Source organism: Podarcis raffonei, chromosome 1 (assembly GCF_027172205.1).
Source record: "Podarcis raffonei isolate rPodRaf1 chromosome 1, rPodRaf1.pri, whole genome shotgun sequence".
NCBI lineage: Eukaryota > Metazoa > Chordata > Lepidosauria > Squamata > Lacertidae > Podarcis > Podarcis raffonei.
In genome coordinates this window covers 98,686,377-98,712,689 of record NC_070602.1, presented here as the reverse complement: position 1 = coordinate 98,712,689, position 26,313 = coordinate 98,686,377, and the positions used below count along the sequence as shown (strand labels likewise).

Below are 26,313 nucleotides of genomic sequence, written 5' to 3'. Positions count from 1 at the left end.
TTTTAAACATGAGGTTATTTCCCCCTACCCTCTAAGGCAGATTTTCAGGGGACATAAGAGGTCTGCAAGAGGGAATATGTGAAAGTTACCTGTTTGCCTTCAACAAGAGAAACATTCTGAGTGGGGGGGGGTTCATTCATGAGTGTACATTTTTCTAAATATAGTGTCTGTTCAGCTTCTGTGCCGCAAATAAATGACTGTGCCAGCAGCGGCAGACTCTGGAGTCTCAAATTTCAGTGGTGCCCTGTGTGACGTCAAAATCTAGTGCCACCCCTCCCACCTTTTGCTTTCCATTGGACTTCCTAGTTGTGGTGCCTACTGTGGCATCCCAGAAGCTCCACACCCTGGGCAACAGAACTAGTCAAGCTCCCGTAGATCTGCATTTGCTGTCAGTACCTAATGAATGTCAAGCCAGTCTGAGCTTAACTAAACCTCCATCCTATGAGTCCTATTTCTCCCAATTTTACTCTTGAGTGGTATCCCTTGACCAATTAGAATTCATTCAGGATGGTTTCAACCTCTCACATTGCTGATGCTGCGTTCTGTTCTGACAGAAGGATGCTTAGCCAACACACCACTTCAAAGACTGAGTGAGTAGAAGCAGAGGAAAAGTTGCTATATTGGAACTTAGGTTGTTTAGGCTTTGTGCTGTGCTAGGATAAAAGGGCTTCTTTTCTTGCAGTGCAGCACAGAAGAGCTCTCACCTGCCTATAACTTGTCTGCCCTTTCCCAGTTGCTTCTGCCCCTAAACTTCCCTGTTTCTTCCTTTGCCTTCGCCTTACTCTTTCTCCCCACTTCACTGCTTAAATTCTGTCTCTGTATGTGGCACGTGTGCTCTGCCTTCCTCCAGCTCTGACTACTGTTAGTTGCCCTGCCCTCTGCCCTGCCCTTCACCTCACTAGTCCTAGTGGACAGTGACCATCATTGGCTTAAAAAAAAATCAGGTTCCAAAATGAGATTTGAAATTAGATGCTGAAATAGCTGCCATAAAGCTGTGGTCAGATTTCTTACAATCCTTTTATGTCTACTTTTTCTTTTAAAAAGCCCCCCAAATATCTAGTTGATAACTAGGCTGCAGGCCTGCTCCTTGATAATAATCCATTTAGCTGACTGGAATCAATCGGACTCATATTTGCATTACTGAGAGTAGGCCAGAACCCCTAGTTAGTGGGTGGGGGGAAATGAAATAGAGTTTTGCTGAAGATTCAGAACCTTTATTCTTCTTTGCAAGGCTTTCACAACTATGTTAGTGTCAATGCAAGAAAAAGAATATCAAAAACAGCTACTTAAATTTTTAGCTTCTGGAAAAGCTCATGCAAGGTTATATTTCTCATTTACAGCAGATCTATGGGGAAAAATAGACTGTAATGAAAGGAAGAGAGCCTTACTATGATCAAAAGGTGTCTGCTCTGCACAGTCTTTAATGTGTATGTTTTTCTACTCTTCTAAAAAAGATTCAGAACAAATTGACAATGCTCATGTGAGAAACTCACTAAATTAAATTAAAGTTTTAGGATTTCAAATCTGCACTGCTCTTTTTTCAGGCATATAATTGTGAAATATATTTCTGCTCTTGTTTTCTTTCAAATATTGTACTTCCTGCATTCTTTTTCCACCAGCCTTTTGTCTCAGTTCTAGCAAATTTCTGGATCCTATTGAATCATCTGTTATAAAGCTTGTTTTTAATATAGCAAGATGATTCAAAGTGGATTGTAATTTTTTCCCAGTGTTTTTCTCTCTTTCCTTTGTAAAAGATGTTCTATAAGGTAAGCGTATCCTCTAATACTCTGAAGATTTTCTTCAGCAATAGAGTTGTAGCTGATGGTGGCAGCGTAGCAGGGGGAGACTTTGGTTTCTTATGTGCTGTGACACTGTTTATTGATCTGTGGTTCAAGTAAAAAGCAGATAGGAAGAGAATAGAATACAAGTCTTTCATCATCTTAACCACAGTCAAGGAGCAAACTAACTACCTTTTGAGAAAGAGAGATATAATTAAGGACTTTTTTTATATGTGGGTTAGAGGTGCGGCATTTCATGTCTCATTAAAACACCAAATACAGCATCATTATTTGAACAGTTTAAAACTCATTTGGCCTAATTATAGTCTCGTTGTCACTAGAATATTGCTTTTCTTACAGCCTTTCAAATACAGCAAAGTAGATCCGCATATATGTTCAAAACACTGCAAAAATGCTCAGATTGTGTGCTTTTCTTTGTTGTTTATCTCTAGCTGTTGTGCATCTGAGATATTGTATACACTTGAGATTTGGAATATAATGTAATGTAGGAAAAATAACAGAATGCTTTTAGAAAGATCAGTGGTCACTAGAGAGAGAACAGGACCACAGCAAGTCATTTTGAAACAAGCCCTGAAGGATAGCTCAGTCGGTAGAGCACGAGACTCTATCTCAGAGTCACTGATTAAAGCCCCGCATTGAGGGAAAGATTCCCTCATTGCAGGGGGTTGGACTAGATGTCCCTCGTAGTCCCTTCCAACTCTACAAATCTGTGATTCTTTGAAGAGAAGAGTAACACAAGACAAGCAAAAATAGGTAGTAAAAGCAGGACACTTATATGATTGACAAGGATGTTCTACTACACAAGCCCCTGTGAATGAATAAGAACTATAGAACGGAAGTTTCTGCTGGTGGCTTGTGCCTAAGTTAGGCAAGTCTTGCCATAGACGATATGTAAAGAAAGGAGGCACCAGTTTACATTATCTTCTGTATGATTTGTTATGTGGAAAACCCAGTGCAAAAATAACTTATAAGTGCCCTACCTTCCATGCGTATAAAGTTGTGGGATTTCAACTGGCCAGCTGTCAACCACGTAAAGTTGAATTTTCACAATGCAAGTAAGCTGCGAGTTACCTGCGTTATCTAAACTTGTCCAGCAAATTGTGTATTACATAAAACATTTAAAATGTGAAGCATATACAGTTGTTTAGGGTTTCTTCCAACAAGCTGGTCTACACAATACATGGCTTATGATTATTGCAGTTAAGACCTGTCTTAGAAGCTAGCATAGTGTGCTCCAGATGTTGAGGACTATCATCCCTGACCATTGGGCATGCTGGCTGGGGCAATGGAAGTTGGAGTTCACAACATTAGGAGGACACGGCATTGGCTACTCCTGCCTTAGAGCTATAAACACTTTGGTTGTGAATTTAGCAATTTGTTTATTTTATTCAAAACAAAATACTTAGGTCTTTCATCCAGATGGTAGCGTATCATTGATATAAACCAAAGCTGAGTAAAGCAATATAATAAAATAACAACAAAATAGCTGAATAAGGACATAAAGACAATAACTGGTCTGCTATCCCAACCAAACACCTTCCAAAATAGCAGAGAACATTATCATCCTTTCAAAAATTATATTTTAATACCTATTTACTGTGAACGCTCTCACATTTAAATACCTGGAATAGTTGCATCCTGTAAGCACATACAACTTCCTGCAGTTTTCTGAAAATTCATGAGCAGTTGGAACAAGTGGATGTCATGAAGCTAATCAAAGTGAATCAGAATGGAAGACAAATCTGGGTGTTTTCTTCCAGAGGCAAGCAAATCTCTACAGTGAATTGTCATTGCTTATCTGTTCCAGTTTAGGATATTGTCAGTCTTGTTGTTTTAAATGATGGTCCTAAGGAGGATGGCAACTTGCCAGACCTCTCCAGGAGGAATATGAGTTAACACGTATAGATTAGGTGTCAACATGTGACTGACACAACCTCTAATGATGTGAATTATCATTTAGTTCCAGTTTTATGACGTTTGTGTTGGTGCGTGGCCTTACTGCATGATATTCTCCCGAGACAAATTCTAGTTCAGGGGTGGGAGTGTGCCAAACATAGACTTTTATATTCCAAATCACAAGCCTGTTGTCTTCACCTTTGTTTTCACCAACTATGATCAGCACTTTTAAAAATATCAATTACTGCAGTTCAATATTGAATATACCATTTCCCTTGTCATAAACCTGGGAGGATGTGCAAAGCCCTCTTTGGGAGGTATCGTTCAGTACCATTATCCAATATGAATTTCTTGGACACTCTGCCATACATTTTCATCATTATACAGAAAGAGTACAGCAATCATTCTTGAATTTCATTTATTTTTATTTTCCCTTAACTTTTAATACTAGTTTGTTGCTGCAAATGTTCATTTTTAGTTTTATGCCTGAGAAAGATTATTGTATCCTTTTAGAGCCTACATCTTTTAAAAAACAACAACACAATACTATATTTTCAGTGTGGAACTGGAGTCTGTGTTGTATAAAAGCTAGATAGTTAAATTTCTATTTCAGATTCATATCCCTGCTTAGTTTATAATCTAACTTCTCTAGCCTAACTTCATCTGACTTCATCAGGGTAATTCCAGTTCAAATCTTCACAAATTAATCTGTTCGGAGATCTGAGGAGATAAGAGAATTTATATAGGGGAAGGTGGCCAGACTTCCTAACTCAAATACCCTCCAACATTTCTCTGAGGAAAATAGGGATGTCCAGTGCTATTTTTCTAGAAAAAGATGCTAGAACTCAACTCATTTTCTTAGATAGCAGTGGTGCCCACCTGAGAGGTGCTGGAACTGAGTTCTGGTGAGTTCCAACTGGGAAAAAAGCCCTGGGGACATCCTATTCCATGCCCCTCCAACATTTCTCTCATGAAAATAGGGGCATCCTAAGGAAAAGTGGGAGGTTCTAGGATCAAATAAGAAACCAAGATAGCTTCTGTCAATCCAGAACTGTCCCTTGGAGGGTCTGAATTCCGCAGATCCATTGCCCAGTTCCCATGGTACACTTTCTGGATGGACCAGCTGTCCTGGTGATGCACAGAATAGGGAAGCTATGTTTTCCTTTAGGGTTTGAGGATCATGGTGTGTGATAGTAGTTTCTTCAAGAACTTCTCTCGGCCTGTTCCTTCCTGGGTGGAAGTTCAGACCAGATTTAGCCGTCATACTGTTACAAAAGCCCGACGCCCATCCCTCTCTCTGCCAAGCCATGGCAAGAGCGCATGGGATTTCAGGCACCCACACAGGGTCTCTGTCCCTTTGGAGAATAGAAGACACTGTGGAGATGATTGTGCATTAAGAAATAGGGGTTATTTGCCTATTTACACCCTCAGTCTGTAGATCTTGCAGCATGGCCCAGAGCACTGTAGACAGTCCTTCCTTTACCCTCGCCAAGATGGATCTCCCCCTTACTTACTTTCTCCTCCTTCTTCCCAGAAGCACCTTGCCTTCCCCAGAGCAGTTACCCTGGCAACCTTTCCAACCCCTGTCCCTGTTCACACCTCAAGGCAGTTCTCTTGCATTGGCAACGACCTTCAATGGCTCTCTAGTGTTCCTTTAACCAAGCTCAGTCAGACTGATTTGAGTAACCCAGCCCAGGAATTCCCTGTCTGGCACAGCCCTGCACTTTGTTTTAAACCATCCCCCGTTAATCAAAACCCTGGCATTTATTAATTTATAGGTTTTGCCACAAATCTCTAACAATACCTTTCTGTCACTCTCCACAGCTAGCATTCCACCTCCTCTTTCCTGTCCAATTTGAGTACACTCATGGGTCCTTCTGAAGCAGGCAAAAATGAGTGACTTGTGCTCATTGGGATTAGCACTCCAGGTTGGAATCTATATTAACTGATATAATTCCTGAAAGGAATTGTTGGGTATATTTTAATGTATTCATTTTTATTTGTTAATTAACCATTCTCTTCCTTCCTTAATGTTTGTTCTGTTAATGTTTTCCAGATCCTAATGATTCACCTCCAGTTCTTTTGATTGCAAGCTCTGATACTATTGAGGTCCTATATCTAAATGGAACTAAATCATCCACCCTCGGCTTTGTGAGAGGAACTGGAATTCAGACATTGGATTTTATATACAACACGAACACAGTTTGTTGGATTGAATCAAGGGAATCTTCAAGTCAGCTGAAATGCGTTGAGACATCAAAAACTGGCATGCTAACAGATGAATGGATAATAAGCACTATTCCTTATCTTCACAGTAAGTATTTTAAGTTTGAGAAAGTAACTTCAAGCAAAATCATAAGAAGAGCCTCTGTCTTTTCAGCAAACTTTCTTACAGATTTAATGTTATTATATAAACGTTATTTAGAGTGGCATCTTGCGGTAGTAATCAGGGGAGATAAGGCCATATAATTGTCATATCTAAAGCCCTGCCCATGGAAACAATGTAAGCAGAGAGGTTTAGATGTGGTTAGGAACATCTCTAAATTTCTTCCCAGTTTGGGTGTGTGAGAGGGGAAGTTGGATGAATCCAAGCCATTTCCTGGTTTTCTCTTTTTCGACATATTGATGTCAGTACTCCTTTTGTTGGGACAGGATGTCAGAGGCTTCAGCAGTCATAGGGAAGGGAAATCTGACATTGGTTCTCCCTTTTCTTATATTGGTGCTCTGTGAAGTCAGAGAGGGCCATCCAGCAAATCCTATTGCACCTGGGACTTCCTCACAGGTGACACCCTTATTTATCTTCCTTCATAAATCTGGTCTTTTCACCAACTGAAGTCTTAGAATACAGCAGTGTACAAATTTAGATAAGCAAGCTGTGTAATGCTAGTGGGTATAGTTTTATTTTTTGTTCGGAAATAATGAATGCCTTTTAAAAATTGGGAGTGGATATGAACAATATTAGATTCTTTGTCTTTAGAGAAAAGGCAACTTGAGGCTTTTTGATTTGAAGACTGTTATGATGGCTATGAATTTGAACATTTATTCTTGGATTGAAAAGTTCACTATAAACAATTGGAACAGAATTACTTTAAGCATAGCCAAGTTGTCATTGTGCAATTCTTCTGAGTCACTTTGAAAACAAAGTCATTTAATGCTTTGAAGGAATTTAATAAAGGCAGTAAGGGCATTAATGTATGAGAAGGTTGGGCTGTCCTGTCACCATGTATAAGCTGTTCATTTTATCAATATGTCACAGAGCAGCTGGAGTTTGATGAGATGGTCTATGCATTTCACCATGACGGTTCTGGAGTTGATGCTAAAGTCTGAATATTCCTTGCATGCATAATTACATAAACACTCCATCACACCATATAAGCAAAAATAATGAACTAATTGGAGAGTGCTTGAATATTTGTCCCTGTATGTTGTTCCAGAGAAGTCTTTCTGGGCTTTTCTTCAACTTGTTTTCAGACCATTCACCAGCATTGCCTTGCATTCTCCTCTCCACACCCCATCAAAATAAAAATGACAACCTTATTTCCATTGTATTTCACTTTGAAAATCCATAATAATGGAAATTAAAGTAAGCAAAAAAAAAAAAAAATCTTCCTCCTCTCTTTAATATGTACTCAGGTTTTGCTCATTCACAAAGGAAATTGATTATAAGCAAAAGAAAGATGGGTGAAAATGCACGTAATGAGCCATTGAGATCAAGAGTATGGCTCAATAACTGACACCTGAAAATGTTTAACAAAGCATGAATAGCCTGCATGTGCAATGCAGAGCTAAAATGAGTGCAAAATTGCCTCGTTATTTATCCTGAAACTTTCTCAATAACTGAACAACGGTCCATTTTCAAGCCCTGTAATATATATCTCTTTCCTGTAGAATCCTTAATGGGTGAAAACTAAAATCTGCCTGGTTAAATGGGAAAAGAAAGTGTGTAGTAATTTAACATCTTCAGTTAAAAGGAGACAAGTCCTTCCTAAGTGGTCACTTTCTACATCATATGAAATTGAATATCTTAGAAATAATGCAAATTGTTGCTGTGATTATCTGCCCACAACGTGCATGCTGATTAAGTGTGGTGTTGCAGAAGTCAATGAGACTTCAATGAAAGGTACACACCCTTTTATAAGTATATGAAACTATTGATTTCAATTTTTTTTAAAAAGCAAAATTCTCATCGAGGTTCTAAGTACGTAATAGCTGGCACTACTGCTAAGAGAACTGATGTATAGAATTTCAGAATCCTGCCAGAATCTCGGATCTATGTCAAGGAACAGGCCATAGCAGCCTGAATGTTAGACAGTAGGCTAGGCTTAGGGGCAGCTGCATTATTTGGTTGTCTTTACTTTCTTTTTTATATTTTATTGAAAGTTTTATGGTGAATTAAAGTAAATGAGGAAAAAAGAGAAAGAAAAAATACATAAAAAACAAAGCTAAGGAAAACAATAATAATGAAGTTAACAATAACATGTAATTAAGATTGCAGAACTATGTAGCATATATGTAAGTAGATAAACTTATTATTTCCCTCAAGTATACGTCGGTTCAGGAGTCAACTATGTTTTCAATAAATATGTTCCAAATATCATTAAATTTGTCCATATCTAATATTTGTCTAAAAGCGATCCATTCATAGGTTGCAAGAGTTGTCATGTTGTCTATCCATTGATCAAAGGGAGCATATTTTTATGCTTCCAATGTCTTTTTGCAGTTGTAAGGGCATGGAGAATCCATTTACGTTGACCAGTTGTCAAGCTCCATATGTTAGATATATAGCTTTAAATGATGAAACTTTTAACTCTTTCCCCACAATAGTATTTATACACCCTAGTATTTCCCCCAAAAAATGTGCAAACACTGAACACTGTATAAACATGTTTCAAAGAAGCATTTTCCATATTGCATCTCCAACAGCATGTTGTCATTTATAGACCATGCTAAGCAATCGTGATGGAGTCCAATAAACTCAAATGAAAATCTTTTGTTGTATGAGACATAGTTTGTAATCCAATGACACTTTAGAAATGGAGGCTAGTACATTATCCCATTGTTTAACTAAGATGGGGCTCATTAATTCTTTATTCCATTCATTTATCAAAGTCTATGTGTCAAATTGATTATTAGACACTAATTAGCTATAAAAAGTAATAGCTTTTTTTAGCCTCTAAGATTTTGGATAGTGTGTAAAACACGAAAGTTTTTCAGTTGAGAATGGTACATATGCGGCATTACCATGGTGAGAGGAAGGGATCTGTTTTGACTGGCAAAGTGGAATACAGTCTGCATGAGTGCAGATGCAGTTCTGGGGGGGTGGGAGAGAGAGAGAGAGAGAGAGAGAGAGAGAGAGAGAGAGAGAGAGAGAGAGAAATTCAACAGGGAATAATGTACAATAACCAGGACCGGAACTGGAACTAAACCACCCTTTCCCAACCTGGTTCCCTCAATCTATTTTGAAGTAAACATGACCCTTTGCCATGCTGGCTAGGGCTGATGGGAGTTGTAGTTCACAAACATCTGGAAGACACAAGGTTTCCAATCCAAACTAGCTGCCTTGGTGGAGGAGAATCTACAGGTCTGAACGGTGGGATACAAATGGAATAAAACTAAATAATATATGAACAATTCAAACTATTTAATTGCAAATATTTGCAACTTCGTATGTTTGCTGTTTTGAATAACAGTCCTAAACATACAATATACTTAAGAGAGACAAGGGAGTATCCACAAAGCTCTTTGCTAAATTTCAAAGCAACTGTTGTGAAGGAAAGACTATAATTTCCATTACAAGGTATACAGATGCAAAGCATATATTATTGAAAATAGCAGCGGGAAGAGGTGCAATGAGATTCACACCCAGCTGATAGGCAGAGGCAGGGAATGACAGTAGCCAGTGCCAGTCAGAGTAGAATTGAGAGCTTCGTTTGTTCCCAGGAAATGTTGTTCCTATAGCTCCTACTCCCATGGTTCTTGGAAATTTAATAGGAGATGTGTTGGCTCAAACTTCTACACTTGCCCCTCCATGTGAAGGAGAGCTGAAAGTGAGGGTGTGAATCACATCAACCCAAGTTTAATTCTTATAACAACATTTTTTTTTGCTATGACTGAATGCATAAAATTAAGTGCATTTCATTCCTTAGTAGCCAAGGAATAACTGTGCAATATTGGATAAGCTGCTTTAATTGGCTTATTAAATATCCCTGATGGATCAACAAGATGATTGTTATTGGATGCTTTTCTGCTGATAATGTTTACTCAGTTTTATTTTTATCTGATTTAGCATGCCTAATTGATGCTCCCTGTTTTCTGTATTGCCACATCAGCATAAAACACTGCCGTACCCATTTGTAAAATGTTTCACATTGAAAGCTTCCAAAATAGACATTAATATTTTGGGGTTTTTCACCCATGTTTGAGAAGCTAAAAACTAGCACTAAATATTTAATGACAGCTAGGAAATGTTGATTTCTGAGAAGAACATAGGTGAATTTAGCGAAAAGGAGAAAAAGTGCATTTTTAACACTATTGCAATTGCCACTTACTTGTGTATTGTAAATCTGTCCATACCTAACTAATAACACACAAAAATGTTTGTTTATTGTCTCTGTTAATAGTATGTGGTTTTAAGTAAGTCCTAATTTAAGTAGGAGAATGCATTGCAATTCCAAGTAGTGTGAATCAATGTTGTTTGCTTAGCAATTCCTCCCCCCAGCACCCAATGCCAGCCTGGCACAATAAAGCCTGAAATATGAATTCCCTTTTAAGAAGCTGACTATAATAAATAGATTTTATATTATCCCTGGAGAAGCATATTTGAGGACCTGCACTCAGAGTATTAAAACATTCTACCTTTTCCCCCAAGTCATTTTCTTAATAACTTTTTACTAGAAAGTCAATCCATATTTTATTAAAATATTGTATACAACTTAAAAATTTTAATTACCCACTGCTTAGCATCTTTATGGGATAACATAAAAATGGCAGCATTAATTTTGAAGAACAGAAGCTATTTTTCCCCCACTGAACTTCATGACATAGAGAAAAAGCAGAGTGTAAACTAGAATTCCAATGAGAACGTGGAGGGAGCTTACACGATGCCTTGGAAAGAGACAATTGGAAACAGCCAAAGCATGTAGGGTAGCGTAATCATGCCATATATCCCCTATAATAGCTTGGTTCACTAAACTCTGGGTAGTTGATGGCACATCAATTGATGCTAAATTATGCTTTAATTTTAAGTTTAGCAGCAGATTACTTAACTACTTTGAAGTAAATAACCAGTTTTGATTTACTGTCTGGAAAGATTTATAGTACGCTTTTTGAATGTGTCGTTAAAAGAAAGAGAGTGTTACGGCTGTTGTACCTCTATAAATCTGCCTTCATTGTTCTGCAGAGGTGCCAAACAGCTGAGACCCTATTGCAAATTTACAATCATTTGGCAACACCACTAAAAATCAGTAAAGCAGAAATGGGAGATGGGACCATTTTCTGTTCTTACTCTTTGATTGTGCCTGAAATTGGCAGCAAAAACAGTCAGCCACTTAAAAAACAATCAAGAAGGACATTATTTCATTTGTAGTGGTCACAGAGTATGAAAAATGAGTATTTTATAATATTTTGTTCCCTTTTTAGATGTGGTCAGTATGGAGAAATTTACAGCAAGAACAAATTAAGCAGCCTGTCTTAGTATTGTTTTAAAATCAGTGCTATATGTATCTACACAAAATTAAATCCCATTGAGTTCAATGGGACTTCTTTCCAGGTGATTGTACAAGTTTGCTTTAGAACAGAAGATGGAACAGTAACTAAAAAACTATTTTAGATAGTCTGATAGAAGTTAGCTTGCAGGGGTAGGAAAGATAAGGAGCAGGACCAGCAGTCAAATCCAAGTCCCCACTCGTGAGATATGTGATAAGAGACAATGGATATATTTGCACTAACCCGATGTTAGGTAAATAAAACAAATATGTTCTTTCTGTAAGATACATAAATAAATACACGTGTGTGTGTGTGTGTGTGTGTGTGCATGTGCATGTGCATGCTAAGGGACATTTTGGAACTTTTAGATTTCCTAAAGTAAGTTAGATAAATATATGTTGGCAACTGTTTATAGCAGTCTGAAAACAAAGACTTCATTAATCAGGACATGTTGCAAACTTACATGATGCAAATTTGGAGCGAACAGAATGATATAACTCTATCCCATTGTTGAAACAAGACCAAATCTAGATAGGTCCAAAGTTATTGAAGAAATGGGCTACCGGGATTTATTAGAGTTGGAATAGATTGACATATTTTTCAATGGAGGAAAGTAAGAAATGGGTTTCCCCATGGATCTGTTCATTCTCAAACTGGTCCATGAGCTTCATTCATGGTGGCTTTTTTGTGCTGTGCAAGTGGAAAATAAGCCAATCAGTCTCCAGGATTGGTGACAACTAGGCACTATGGCCTGGAGACAATTCCCAGCCTTGCTGGAGACCTTGGCCAGTTGTTGAAGGAGAGGTCCTGGTCTGGAATAAGAACTTTGTTAGGGTATGAAATTTTATTTATTTATTTATTTATATTAAATTTGTATACCGCCCTTCATCTGAATATCACAGGTTGGTTCGCATTAGAAAAATACAGAATAAAGACACAAAATTCGGACAACAAAACAGAAGCAAAACAAACCAATAACTGCTCTCCCACAGACAGAGAATGTTAATCAGCCAAACGCCTGGTTGAAGAGAATGGCCGCTTACCCAGTACAAGGGTGGGTGGTGGTTGTGACCCGGTGCAGCGCTTCCCTCATCCCCTCGAAACCACGTCATCTTTACTCCGGCCGTTGGCTCCCAGTTCAGATTTTGGCCAATCCATGGCAGCTTTGGGTGGGGTGGGGCAATGGAATGGACCGCACAGCAGGAGTCTTCACTCTGGTCTGTTCCACAAGTGCTTAAAGGGGCAGGCAGCACTTTTTGCCTGGCGCCTAAAGATGTGTAACAAAGGTGCCAGGTGAGCCTCCTTGGGGAGAGCAGTCCACAAATGGGGAGCCACCGAAAAGGCCCCAGTTTTTCTGCTTTGTGAGTTGATTTTGTCACAAACTTTATATGTTGGCAGGAGGTGCATTGGGCAGACTTCGTAGTCTAATAAGGGGATGCCACGTAAGGCTTCAGATCAAACTCAAGGAGCTGAGGCTGGCAGCTACACTCTCAAGTTGCAGGTGATGCCCACTGGATTAGCAAATGTCATGGTGGGACTATTTGCCCTGCAGCTCCTTCCTGCTGCCCAGCTGGCAGCCTGTGGGAGAGACACTGAATGCCAATGCATTCCTATTTCTGTGGAGCAACTGCCTTCTTACTCTGCTTGTGGCCTTTTACAGAGGTATGTGAATAGCCACTATAGGACAGCCGCATGCAATACCTTTGGTCTGATCTAGCAGGGTCATTGTGTTCTAGCCTGAAAAATAATTTGACAGTCTTCTGTAGGATAGCAACTAGTGTAGCATCCTGCTTCCCACAGTTGCTAACCAGATAACTCTGAAAAGCCCAGACCTGAGGACTACCCCCCTTTTTGATGCTATTTCAGTAAGAAATGATAATCCACTTTTCCTTTGTTAGTAGCCAAAAAATTATTTCAAAAGCAAAGTATTCGTAGTGATGAGTATACAGAACCCACTTTCCCGGTCTGTGATACTAGAGAGAAACCATCTTGTATGCAAACATTTATACTTATATATTGAGAACAGAATTTACTTTGCCACTGGCATAAACTTTACTTTTATTCCTACAATTCTGAACAATTCTACAATCACCTGATGGCATGCATCTTATTTTTTACATGAGAATATTGTTATAGAACCCTCTGTTGCTCTATGTACATCACAATATACCAGGCAGAATGAAATCTATCTCAATTGACAGCAGGGTTGTGAATGTTATTTTCAGTTCCATGTTGAGGGTGCTAGTCTTTGGCTTTTGTTGAACCAGAAATCAACAACCCTAACAGGAAAGAGAAAATAAAATTCACAGCTCTTATTCCACTATAGAGCAATTTCACAAGGACTGATATGAAACTTCTTGAATTGGGCTAAGATCTGTGAAAACCAAGCATCTTCACATGTTACAAACAAAACAAACTATATTTCCCTTGATAATTACCATTTAGATTGCTCTTCTGGACATTTTTAAAATGGATTTTTTTGCCCTTGGCAGCTAAGACAGTTGGTACAAGGAGTAAAGTATGCTAAGTAGATCAATGCTCTGTAAGCTGAATATTCTGTGATGCTTAAAATATATACAGGGGATTACCTGCTAGTAAAGAATTGTTACTATACTAACAAAGTGGTGTCAAAACCCTTTAGCATGTTAAGGGCATACTCCAGGCATGTGTTTATGGCTAGCACGTGTGCTACTCTGTACACGGGCGAAAATAAATTGAAATACAGTGATACAATGCTATAGGGAGGAATGTACATTAGGGGCAATGTTTTTGAACACCATCTGGTAGTTATAGTTGGTTGTCAGTTCAATATATTTAATTACTAAGGATGCTGTGTAGATCTTACCAAAGGTGATACGGAGGCTTTTGCTATGCAAGGCATGCTGCAACATGTCAGGCCACAAACAATACATTGTGGCCCAGAGAAGGCTGAACTGCTTGCTGCCTCATGAACAGTAGAACTTGGAAAATGAGGTGTCCGGAGAACAGGAGGCGGGGCGTAGGAAGAGGTGGGGGGGCCGCCCTGGGTGCCCTCACCGATCGGGGTGACATTCGGCATGCCACCTGCCCGTGACTCCCAAGCCTCCCCCAAGCCGTCGGGGTAAGGGGGAAGCTGTGCTGCTTTGCCGGCGGCATTCCCCCCTTCCCCCTTTGTTTTGACAGCTTGGGGGAGGCTTGGGAGTCGCTGGCGGGCAGTGCACCGAATGTCCACCATAGGCAGCTCACTCCGCCCCTGGCTGCAGGGTATGCACGCTGCTCAGGGCACCCGAGTGGCCATCCCCTGCCTGTGAGGCACCCTCTGCAACACGCCTTCCTCGGGAGCGCGCCCACCCTGGGCAGCGCAGGCATATGCTCTGCCTCTGATAGAAGGGGGGTAGTTGAAAAGTGATAATTCCTTCCGTCTCCCTCTTCTTGCCTGGTACTTCATTAGCAACAGTCCATAGACAGGTGTGTGTACATCAACATCCACTGTTGCAACAGATTGGGACATAGGGGAAAGGCACAAGTAGGTTTACCAGCCCCCCCCCAGCCATCTCTTCCTCCAGCCTTACCCCCTCAGTTGTAGTTTCTTCCTCACACACATAGAGTCTCTATATGCCTTTTACTATAGGAGCATTTTTGTGTTGTGTTGTTTATTTTATACCACCCTTGTAGAACCCATGTAGCACACAGGGCAGCTAGTGAGATGTAGTTGCCCAGTAGGGCACCTCTTCAGTGTAGGAAACCAGGGATGCATGGGGAAATGCTCTGATTTTGATTGGAGTAACCATGCTAGGGAAATAATCTGGTCTGTGACCGTTTTAATAAATTTGATTTGATTTGATTTGAAGCATGCTAGGGAAAAAGGATATTATTCACTTGCTTGCTTGCTAAAGTTGTATCCTGCCTTTGCACCAGATGGTGTTCCACTTTTTCTCCTATCAAACTTTGTCCTGCAGGCTCCCTACTAGTCCTCCCCCACCTATGTATTCAAAGGGATATCGGAGAGGGAGAGTTACATGTCTCCCATTTATCCACCTAACGACTGCAGCCTTCTGCAATGATGACCAGAGTGGAAAAGGGGGTTGGATCAGCCTTAAATACTGTATTATTTGCTCTATAAGACACACTTTTTCCCTCCTAAAAAGTAAGGGGAAATGTGTGTGCGTCTTATGGAGCGAATGCAGGCTGCGCAGCTATCCCAGAAGCCAAAACAGCAAGAGGGATCGCTGATTTCACTGCGCAGCAATCCCTCTTGCTGTTCTGGCTTCTGAGATTCAGAATATTTTTTTCTTGTTTTCCTCCTCCAAAAACTAGGTGCGTCTTGTGGTCTGGTGCGTCTTATAGAGCGAAAAATACGGTAGTACCTGCCCTCCTCCCAAAGGAAGACACTAACCTAAGTATCTTTCCTCTAAGAGAGGGTGGGACAAATTCACTGCCAAGAGTGTGAAGGCAATTCTTAAAAGCCTGCAGCGTCAAGTCAATATTCATGGCCTGAAAATGACAGATTTAGTAAGAAATTTATTATTTTATTGTTTGCTCTGTTGCAAACAATAAGAAATATATTTTTAAGTAAATTAAATTGCCTTGATAAATAGATTAAATACTGATAATTTTTTTCCTTCAGTATACTGAGTTTATTTCAAATATTTGACCACCTGCTATTTCTCTCTAGGAAGGTCAGTGTAACATTACCTTGTTACATCTAACAAATTAATAAAGGACACCCTTTATTAACACCCATTACACTTGAGGGTGAGGGCTGTGAAATTAAGCAGAAGAAAACTAATAATATGCAGCTTTTAACAGTGCAAGAAATGGACAGTCAGATGTTTTAGACTATCACTTGCTGGTTGTTTTATCTGTACGTTTGTGATTCCAAGCTAAATTCCAGCTCCGAACATGCAGAAGGTGTATTAAAATTGGACATGGCTGAATATGTTTCTTACTTGATCTTTAAGTGGGTACCATTTACATGAACAGAGAACACAATTTTGTGATTCATCCAGAGGCACTAAAAGCACTGTTAAAACACTGTTAATAAAAATTTAAGATTACAAGTTAATTAGTATGTACATAATTTGGCTCTAGTGTTACCACATAGGTCTAAAATGCAATGTGGAATTCTAATTGGTTGGTTGTTAGAGACATTTAAATAGTTGGCGAGGAGGCAAGAAAAGTGTTGGTGGTTTTTGGTTTTTTGTTTAACAAAAGGAGTGTCCCCAAAGCTTTGTTACACTAGGTATATTGAAACCTACTTGCTGACAACTATGGACCTTAAAAAGAAGACATTTAATGTCATTTATTTCTTCAGTGAGAGGGAAACACTGCAGAGATTAAAAGCCTTTTTCATTAAAAATACATTTGCAAGTTAAGTAGGTTTTTCATGATGTGCATAGAAAAGTGTGGAATGTGCTTTTTAGGCAGAGGCAAACTTTGGTAATTCATTACAACTTTCCAAACTTGAAAGCAGCGTGTCATTTATAATTCACTGGTGGGATGCTCAACACAAACACAGCAAGACAGGCACAAGACACAAAGTCTTTTTTAAAAAAAATTTTTTTGGGGGGGGTCAAGTGTGTAAAGCTGAAGGTGCACAAGTTAAGTTGCAGGCTGGCTGTATGGAAGATCCAACACTGATATCAAAGTGAGTGGAATTGATTTGACAACCCCCTGTTGTAATCTTTTGTTATCATAATAAACTAGCCATCAACGATGAATGTGCACTAGCCTTTGGAAGGATGATATAATAAACTATTAAACCTGTAGAAAAAGCTCAACCTTTCTTAGAATCACAGGAAGCTGCCTCATACAGAATCAGACCAATAATCCATCTAGCTTAGTATTGTCCACATTGACTGGCAGCTGCTCTCCAGAAGCCCCCCAGCCCTTCTTGAAGATGTTGGGGATTGGAACTGGGACCTTCTGCAAGCAAAGCAGTTGCCCTGCCCTTTCTCAATTCCAACCTGTGGCAAAGGGCGGGGGGGGGGGAGCTGGCTGTTTATCTCACCACTATATGTGTGTGTGCGTGCACGCATGCAAGCATGCATGAAATGCCACATCTTTCCTAAGCAACATGTTTTGCAATTTTTAAAATCTGTTTTCGAGTTTGGCAATACAGGGCAGAAGAAAGACAAAACAATGAATTACAAATTTCAACCTTCTTTTAAACTATGTGGCAATGGCTACTGTCAGACAAAGAGACTGAAGCAGGTAATACTTTAGTCTGTGCTGTCATAGTAAAGCTGCACATTTCTAAAAACAGTGGCAACAATGAGGAGGTAAAAAAAACAACACACACCTCTGAATTAAAAGGGGAAAGAAGGAGCAGGAAGAGAAAGGCTATAAATAGAAGTGACAGCCGTGAAGAGTACATTATGATGGCTGTAACGGAAGGAAAGTTTTCCAGTGTTTGCCCCTTAAGCAGCGTTGGAATGGTGGTCAGTTGATCAGCTACTATTATTTGTAGGTGATAGGCTATGGTAGAGGGATTCCGGCAGACACTGTCACTCAACAACTAAGCTGAGAGACAGCTGAGGAATAGGAGGCGGGAGTGGCAGATGAAAAGGATGCTGAAAGCATCCTGCAAGAAGTAAGAGGGCAGGGTGCATGGATACCAGCAGCGAGTAGCATCCTGGGCCAATGGAAGAGAAATACAGGCAAGGAAACCAGACCAAGGGGAGGAGGAGGAGGAGGTGGATGGAAAAGAGGGTGAGAAACAAAGGGAATTTGGTCTGCTTCAGGAAGGACAGCAAGGAGGGAGAAGATGAATAGGATAGAAAGATTAAGGGTTGCCATCCCTGGTGGCAAGGCAGAAAGAGGGAGGGGGCGAAAAAGACAGGAGAGGGCAATGTTCAAGGGGTGTCAGAAGAACGGTGTATGGGAAGACAGGAGTGAAAACATTGTCTATAAAACAGAACAGAACGGAGCAAGACAGCATTATGGGCCTTTCCTCTTAAAAACACCTCACAAGTGCCTCTGTTTACAAGCAAAGGAAGGCGTCGATATTTTACCATATTAAATTCAATTGATGTGTTCTAATCAGTTTTACTCAGATAAGATCCATTAAAAGGAATGAACATATCTAAGTTATGGCCATTATTTTCTGTGGATCTTTTATATGTAAAAAATAGCTGAATACAACCCGGTACATGTTTTTGTTTTGTTTTGTGTAGTCCATTGTGCAGTCATAATTTATATCATTATTTTTAATATTACAGTTTACATACAGTTTGTTACACTAAAAACAACACAGCATCAGCCCTTTCCTTAAAAGTAAGAAGCCCTAATAGAGATGTTTCAAAGGCCTGATTGCAGCAAGCTGCTGATTCTGTAGGCTTACCCTATCTGTACTTAAAAACTATCATAGAAACAATTTTAAAAATATATTTTTAGACATTTTTTAATTTTGCATATTTAATCCACCTCTCCTTATTGTAAGGTCCAATGGCTATAAATTTGCCTTTTGTATAAATTTCCTGTTACATAACAGCTGCTTTCAGGAAACATGATAAAATATTATTTATTTTTGATAGGAACCTATGTGAGCCTTGGCCTGGTACACCTTCTTCAATGTGGCCTTGAGAAGAAGATCAGAAGCTTCTGCTTTCATTTTTTTCAGTATCCACAGATCCACATTTTGTCCAAATCTTAACTAAGGTTTATTTAATTAAGCCAGCTTCGTAGCCCATGTTTTGAATTTTGCTTGCTCCGAACAAATCATAGCTAAGATTAACCAGTTGCTCAGTTTTTGACAACGTAGCAAGCTGTGATCAATCAAATTGGAAATGAAAAATTCTGAATACATCCTCACATCTGCAATCACGCTTACTATTGTAACTCAAAGATAGGCACATACTTTCATCTAAGTATTTTCATTTTATCTCACTGAAATTATATCATACAATCCATCTGTTGTATAGCCACAACTACACGAATCAGCACAGGCATAGATCCCTTGCCCATCCCTCCCCTGTGCCTGGCTTTCAAGCAATACAGATTGCAAACTGAAGTGCCATGGTGGAGAGTGGTGGCCGGATGAGTACAATAAAGCAAACATGGATTTTCAGTCAGAGAGTTACCTGCACCTGCCTTGCATGTGTACAACAGGCAGAAAAGAAGGGAGGCACGAAAAGAGGGAGGCTCCATTGAGCCCTATGCCAATCTCAAACTCTGTCCATTCAAGGGTGGACTGTGATCCATGTCTGTTCCTTTTCATATTTGGATATACAGTATATGGAAATATATTCCAACACTGCCTATGGATTTAGGACAGACAGTTGGGGACCCATGTAAGGAAAGTATAGTTACCCTTCCCCTATACAGAGTTTTTCCTGTATCTACAGCTGTAACGTGTACAGGGTTATAAAAGGTTGAGGTAAGCCAAGTGCAGGCACAAGTGATGAGGAAAATATGTACCTCCTTCATTGTTCTGAAGGAAATAGGGTTGGGGAGCTTTTGTGGTAGGGTGGTTCTGCTAGACTGACAGGATTGCAATACATTTCTGAAGCTTTTTGCGATTCTTGTGGCTTATTTCATATCCTGTTTCTTTGATTAGTTACAAACCAACATCTTCCTCACATGGTGGAAATCTGTGGTTTCTGTGAAAAAGTCATAATTACTCCTTCTATGATGCACTCACAGTGAAATATTATGGGGTTTGCAGTTGTGATCATTACAGTATGTCATTTGCACCTGAAATGTTGTCCGTTCACAACAGAAGTAAAAAATGGAAACTATAACATTCACTCCGCTTTTTGTATTCTGTGATTAAATTTTACTTTAGGCAGAATTTACTGTACTTATAGTCTGCTTTTTTCCTTTAAAATGTTTAGGGGTACTCTCATTTTCCTACTCATATTGAAATACTGCCCCTCAATGTGGCCAAACTTAGATTCACAAAATGTTTAGGGGTATGCGTCCCCCAGCGTCCCCCCAGAAAAAAGGCACTGCTTATCCCTTGTCTTCAAAGAATTCATTAACAACTTGAACTTCTTTCAAATGTATAGAATATCTCCTTTGGAGTAATATCTGGAGTTACAGATGTTGGATTAGCATAATTAATTTAACAATCTTTTCACTCTGGCAGATATACAACAAATGGCAGTCGACTGGCTTACTGGGAATTTTTATTTTGTGGATCGTATGAGTGACACAATCTTTGTATGCAACTACAATGGAACTGTATGTGTTATTCTGATCGATCTTGACCTCCACAACCCCAGAGCAGTTGCTGTGGATCCAAGTTTGGGGTGAGTCTTTCAATGATATAATATTTGTTTGTTGTAAGATGTGTATAGGCATGCTAGGTATAAAGAAAATCAAAGCTTCCAATGGATTTCCCCCCTGTGTGTATTCTCATTAGTCTCCATTTTGAATGATCGGTGAATGATAGCACCTCAATCTTTAATCTTTTCTCACTTGGAAAGCCTGCTGGTTATCTGAAGTTAGAACACAACATTTGAGAAGCCTTGCTTTGAATTATAAGTTTTGTTGTTTGCCCTTGCACATAGCATAAGAAAAAGATGAGGAAGAATATTTGGAAGTGAACCTAGTAGCTTGAAATACCCAAAGTAATTACAGTCTTATATTAAACAACCACCTGACCTCTTATATCACACCACAAGCCATTTTTGAAATCCTTTCAAAAGCAGTTTGTAATATTGAAGGGAGACAGCCTTCTGCTCAAATAAAATCATTTTAAAAAATATCCCACTGGAATGTGCTCAAGTGTGTCTAGAGTAACTCCTTGCATCCCAGGCAAGATATTGCTGCTGCTGCTGCTGCTGCAACCTGCACCATAGTTCTCATGGGCACCCAGAAGTCTTTTTTGTGTGTGAGAGGGGGGAAGGTACAACTGGAAGGAGAACAAATGCGGTATTTTCTACATAGTTTCTGGTTGGTTTCTGTATCTAAGAGAACGAACGATTGAACTCCATGGACAATTGTTGAATACAAATTATAGCGTTCACAGGTTAGCAGAAGTTTGTTTCTCCTTGTTACTCACAGCCCAAAACTTTTCTGAACATAAGATAACTGATACAGCATGTTTCTATGATATGCCTCCATAACTTGCTTCAGTTGCAACAAATTTTTGCAGAACAATTTAGTTCCTACGTTTCCCTGTCATTTCCAAATCACAGAGGAAATTGAAAAATAACTTTGTTGTCACTGTCTCAAAAAGTCCATTGCTTAAAATTCCAATGTAATTTTTATGGAATATAGATAAGTAAGAGAGATGTCACTGTCAACTTTTTCTTTTAAATGAGGACATTGGAACTTAGTGTGTGCATATACAATAGTAAGGTACCCTTCTCAATGTGCTTTGGAGCACCAGTTAAAATATTTTGTATCTGTGCTTTTAAAAACTCAGCAGTCAAGAATGTATATCTGTGTTATAGCAACACATTTGCAAACTTTTGGAGAATGAATGCAAAATATTAGGAACCATGTTTTGTCATTTCACCCATCATATCAACAAGTTCATTCATTATCAGCCGCAGCAATAGACACATGGCATAATAATGTAAATGGTGTGGATGCCTGAGTTTTGAAGTGGCTACTTCAACCTTGTTTTATATTAGCCTGTAGATAGTGAAGTCTTTAGTGGCTGGTGGGGAACATCTTACAATATCATAAGACTCTGTTCAATAAAAAGGAGAATATTTACTACAGAAGCAGCTTGTCATCCATATGTGGACTTTTGTCACTCTTTACTTAACGCCTGATTGAATATTAAGATGAATAATCACATGGGTTTAATTTTGACAAGAACAGCTTGCGTGCAAACTTTGCAAAGGAAGCTGTATGATTCTAGAATAGAGCTGCTTTTGTGTACTCAGCAGATGGTAAGCTTGACTAGATCTGACTGAAGTGATGTTTCAAAAGAAATTAGTCGAAGTTGTATTTAAACTGATTTGTTTAGTAATTCTCTTAACAATGAATGGGATATTTTCAAACCACCTAGCTCCTTTTTCACGTGTATTTATTTATGCAATATATTTGGGTTTTACTTTATGTAATTTAAACTAGTAATTCTGGTCTGTTAGTGGATGTTGAAGTGTAGTCTTTAGATTCCAGATATTGACCTGTGGTTATAAAAATGATGGTTAATGTTATACCCCTTTTAAGACACAAAAGTGAAAAAGATAAGCATTTCAATATATGTATATTGTAGCTTCTTCTGCTACTACATTTTACCTCGCCTCTTCTCTTTTTCCAAGTTCTTATTTTTCATATGAATTCATTATTACCTAACCACCAAAGCAGAATTTCTGCTTGAGTATATTGAGTTATTATGTCCTTACCTGTTTCATAATGATACTGGTTTTATTTAATTCTTTATTAGGTTTTTTAATAAAACTTCATCATAAGAGTGCATTGCAAGTGAAGCATGAAATGAATGGGGCATGTAAATATGTGCATAACACTTTAATAAAGTTGCCTACATTCATCAGCCTTGTACATTTAATTACAAAATATGTACATTTTTATATTTAGCAAGTTAAACTGGGTGTTCCCATAAGGTATTATATACACACTCTTACAGGATATCTTCTGCTATTAATGTATTCAGGACCATCATCTTTTTATATTAATAGTAAACCACACTTAGCAAATGTGAGCTTTATTTATTAGTAATCGGTATTGCAAGAAACGAATTGCCGTCTTGAACCAACTCGATCTATTCCATTACTGGATCCCATTGACAGTGGTTTGTATTTGTCAGAGTAGGGCCTAGCATACACATAGCCATATGTTGACATCTCATTGTCCTGTTTGAGTCAGGGAACCCAGGATATGAGCCAATTGGTCCACCAAGGCAGCCCAACTGCCTCTCTAGGTTTACTGACACTTTCTTCTGTTCTTTTCCGGCAAAGTCTGTGCTTTAAAGCTCTGTGTCTGAGCACCCTCTTATTTGTGCTCTAGACTAGAGCGTTCCCTGTGAAAACTCGCAAGTTAAAGCAGAATCAGAGAAAATGACAATCCACAGAAAACCTGAATTGCCATTTGTTGCGCTTCAGCTTTAAAGAGCGGGTTTTTTTAGTCTGTAACTATTGCTGCAAAGGAATGAACTGATTTCTGGGACTGGGCCGTGATCGCCACCACTGCCACTTGTACAGCTTCCAGGAGGATTTTTAGTGTCCTGGCCGCTGCTGATCCCAGCTGTGATCCACTGCTGCGGCCCACAGGCACGATCAGTGAAATCAAATAAAAAATGGAATTTTTTACAATCCCAGGGTGAAGATCTAAAACTATTCTTTTTTTAAAAAAGAAGAATAAATAAAAAGACAATAATTTATAAGAGGGTTAAAATGGAGTGAGATAGAATATGCTAAACCAAGCTAAGCACTCCCATGCAGGTTTCTATATGGCAGTGCTCTATGAGGGGATACAAGTTTTGAAAGCCACTTACTACACAAATGGGCCATATTACAGAGATAATCTGCCTGCTGCCATCAGCAACCACCTCCTAACCTTATTGAGCTTCCTCCACATTGAGGTGTGTGAGAGAGTGGGGGGGGGGAGATTGATTTGAGTTAGTCTTCCAAAAAGCTTGGCTCTTGTTCTTAGGAAACTGTCAAGGCCTCCATCCTGTCAAATCTCTTAGCAAGGCTTGAGAGGCATTATAGGTAGGCATTGACTTTGAAGCTGTAGCATTGCTGTGGTTTTGCTATCCAAAAATCTTCAAGGAAGTTTTTTTTTTTTAAAGAAACTCATTCTGAAATGGAAATTTGTTCTCATTCAAGGATTAAATAAATTACATTTTGCTTTAGGGAAATAATATTCTCAGGGCCTTTTTTGATCAAGGCTTTCTGTTAGCACTTTCAAGTGTTAGTCATTTCCAGTGATGAATATGTCCATTTCCACATAATGGAAGGATAGGGGAAAGCTAGATTTGCTGCTAGGTAAAACGGAGAAACGCTGTCAGCTGCTGGAAAGAAAAATGGAAAAGAAAAGGAAGGGTTGGCAGTGCAGTGATTGTAGTAATCTGGAGACATTTTCTTTCAATAGACATTGAGGTTGGAATTTGGAGATCATCCCTGGAGAAGGGTGTGAAGGGGTGGAGTCTTGCTGTCTGAGAAGGCTCCAGAGGAAAACCAGGGTTTGTTGTAATTGCTACTTTACAAAGTCACCATGCTAACTCTTTTCTGAATATACTGAATCCAAGCTTACGGGTTGTAAGCTGGGCTAGACAGGGAGGGGATCTCTAATGTTTCTGACAGTGACACCACATGCATAACCCATTGCACAAAGCAAAAGATGTGTGGCAGTTGCATTTCATGTACAAAATATGTGCTCTAACAATTTAGACCAACAGAATACACAAGCAGTTGAAATGCTTTTTGAAGTAGTATAAGTCTAGTTGGTTAAGCTCCTGGGGTTAACCCTAGCATTTTGAAAGGTTCCATAGAGAAAGATAAATCTGACAAATCATGTATGTGTATGATATTTTTTATGACATATTGCTAAAGCATTTGGGATGAACCTTTGGATTTGTGTTTTTGCTCCCATAATTCATTGTCAGAATGACAACATAGTGCCCAAATCAATTTTCTAGACTCCCCAAGCTGGAATAAATGAAACAGAATATCTTTTTCAGTCTGCTTTGGCACTGAATTTATCAGATTTTTATACAGTGGTACCTTGGTTTTAGAACAGCTTTGTTTATGAACAACTTGGAAATAGAACACTGCAAACCTGGAAATAGGTGTTCTGGTTTGTGAACTTTGCCTTGGAAGCGGAACATGTTCCACTTCCTGTTGAGTGTGTTCCGTTTGTAAATTGAGTCCCCCGCTGCTAATCAGAGGCTTTCTGTTGAGTCTGTTGGCTTTTGAGTCCCGAGCACCCACACAACAAAGAGGTGATAGTTGGAGCTTTTGTTTTTGCCGTTGTTCTTGCATTTTTGTTTGTGTGGCTTCTTCGTGGTTTTTTTTACAGTGACTTGTTCTTCGTTTTATGGGACTGACTTGTGACTGTGGCTTCCTACTACATTTTTGTGACTTGTGACTGTGTGAAACCCAGTTCAGCTACTGGTTGATTGTGTGACTGGATAAATGGATAAAAGCCCCCCATCTAAACAATGACTATCATCACTGCATGTAAGAAATTATTACTATTGTTGTTGTTGTTGTTGTTGTTGTTGTTGTTGTTGTTGTTGTTGTTATTATTATTATTATTATTATTATTATTATTATTATTATCTACAGTACTGTCTTATTTATTTTATTATTTTACATTATTATTACATGACCTGGAAGCTGTACACTGGCTCCCTCGGCCAATAAAGCGAGATGAGTGCCGCAACCCAAGAGTCGGTCACAACTGGACCTAATGGTCAGGGGTCCCTTTACCTTTACCTTTACATTGATTATTGCTTTCATTTTATGGATCAGTGGTCTAATTAGATAGTAAAATTCATGTTAAATTGCAGTTTTAGGGTTTGTTTTTAAAAGTCTGGAACGGATTAATCCATTTTGCATTACTTTCTATGGGAAAACATGCCTTGGTTTTAGAACACTTTGGTTTTGGAACAGACTTCCAGAACGGATTAAGTTTGGGACCTAAGGTACCACTGTACACAATGTTTTTTCTATTTAAAAAAACCATACCCCTCATTAATAGACCTCATGTAGCAAACCCACCACCTAATATCACCAATTAATAATGTGGCAGATCCACTCCCGCTAACTGCCCCCAATTAAATATACTTCACAGTACACCAATTACATGAATTTCTGCAATTTACAACAGATTATCTAGTGGGGGACTTGTATGAGGGAAAACTTAATGGTTTAGAGTCTCAGGCAGGAGTTGATCAAACAAACAAGAAAAGTTTTGTTAAACAAAAAGAAGTGTATGAAACAAAGTGGGTCAGGAAATGTGTTTTTTCAAGTCGAAGTTAACTTACTTACTTTAACTAACTCTAAGATGT

The 26,313-nt window shown here is 39.0% G+C and overlaps 1 protein-coding gene across 7 annotated transcripts in view; it reads left to right on the top strand.

The window, feature by feature from the left end:
* LRP1B (LDL receptor related protein 1B) overlaps nt 1-26,313 on the top strand; it is a 748,913-nt gene that overhangs the window by 443,952 nt on the left and 278,648 nt on the right. For all 7 annotated transcript variants that reach the window (XM_053405851.1, XM_053405869.1, XM_053405860.1 and 4 more), the window contains 2 exons: nt 5,752-6,009; nt 20,467-20,629. In XM_053405851.1, the coding sequence (XP_053261826.1) occupies nt 5,752-6,009; nt 20,467-20,629 (421 nt within the window). The remainder of the gene's footprint in view (nt 1-5,751; nt 6,010-20,466; nt 20,630-26,313) is intronic.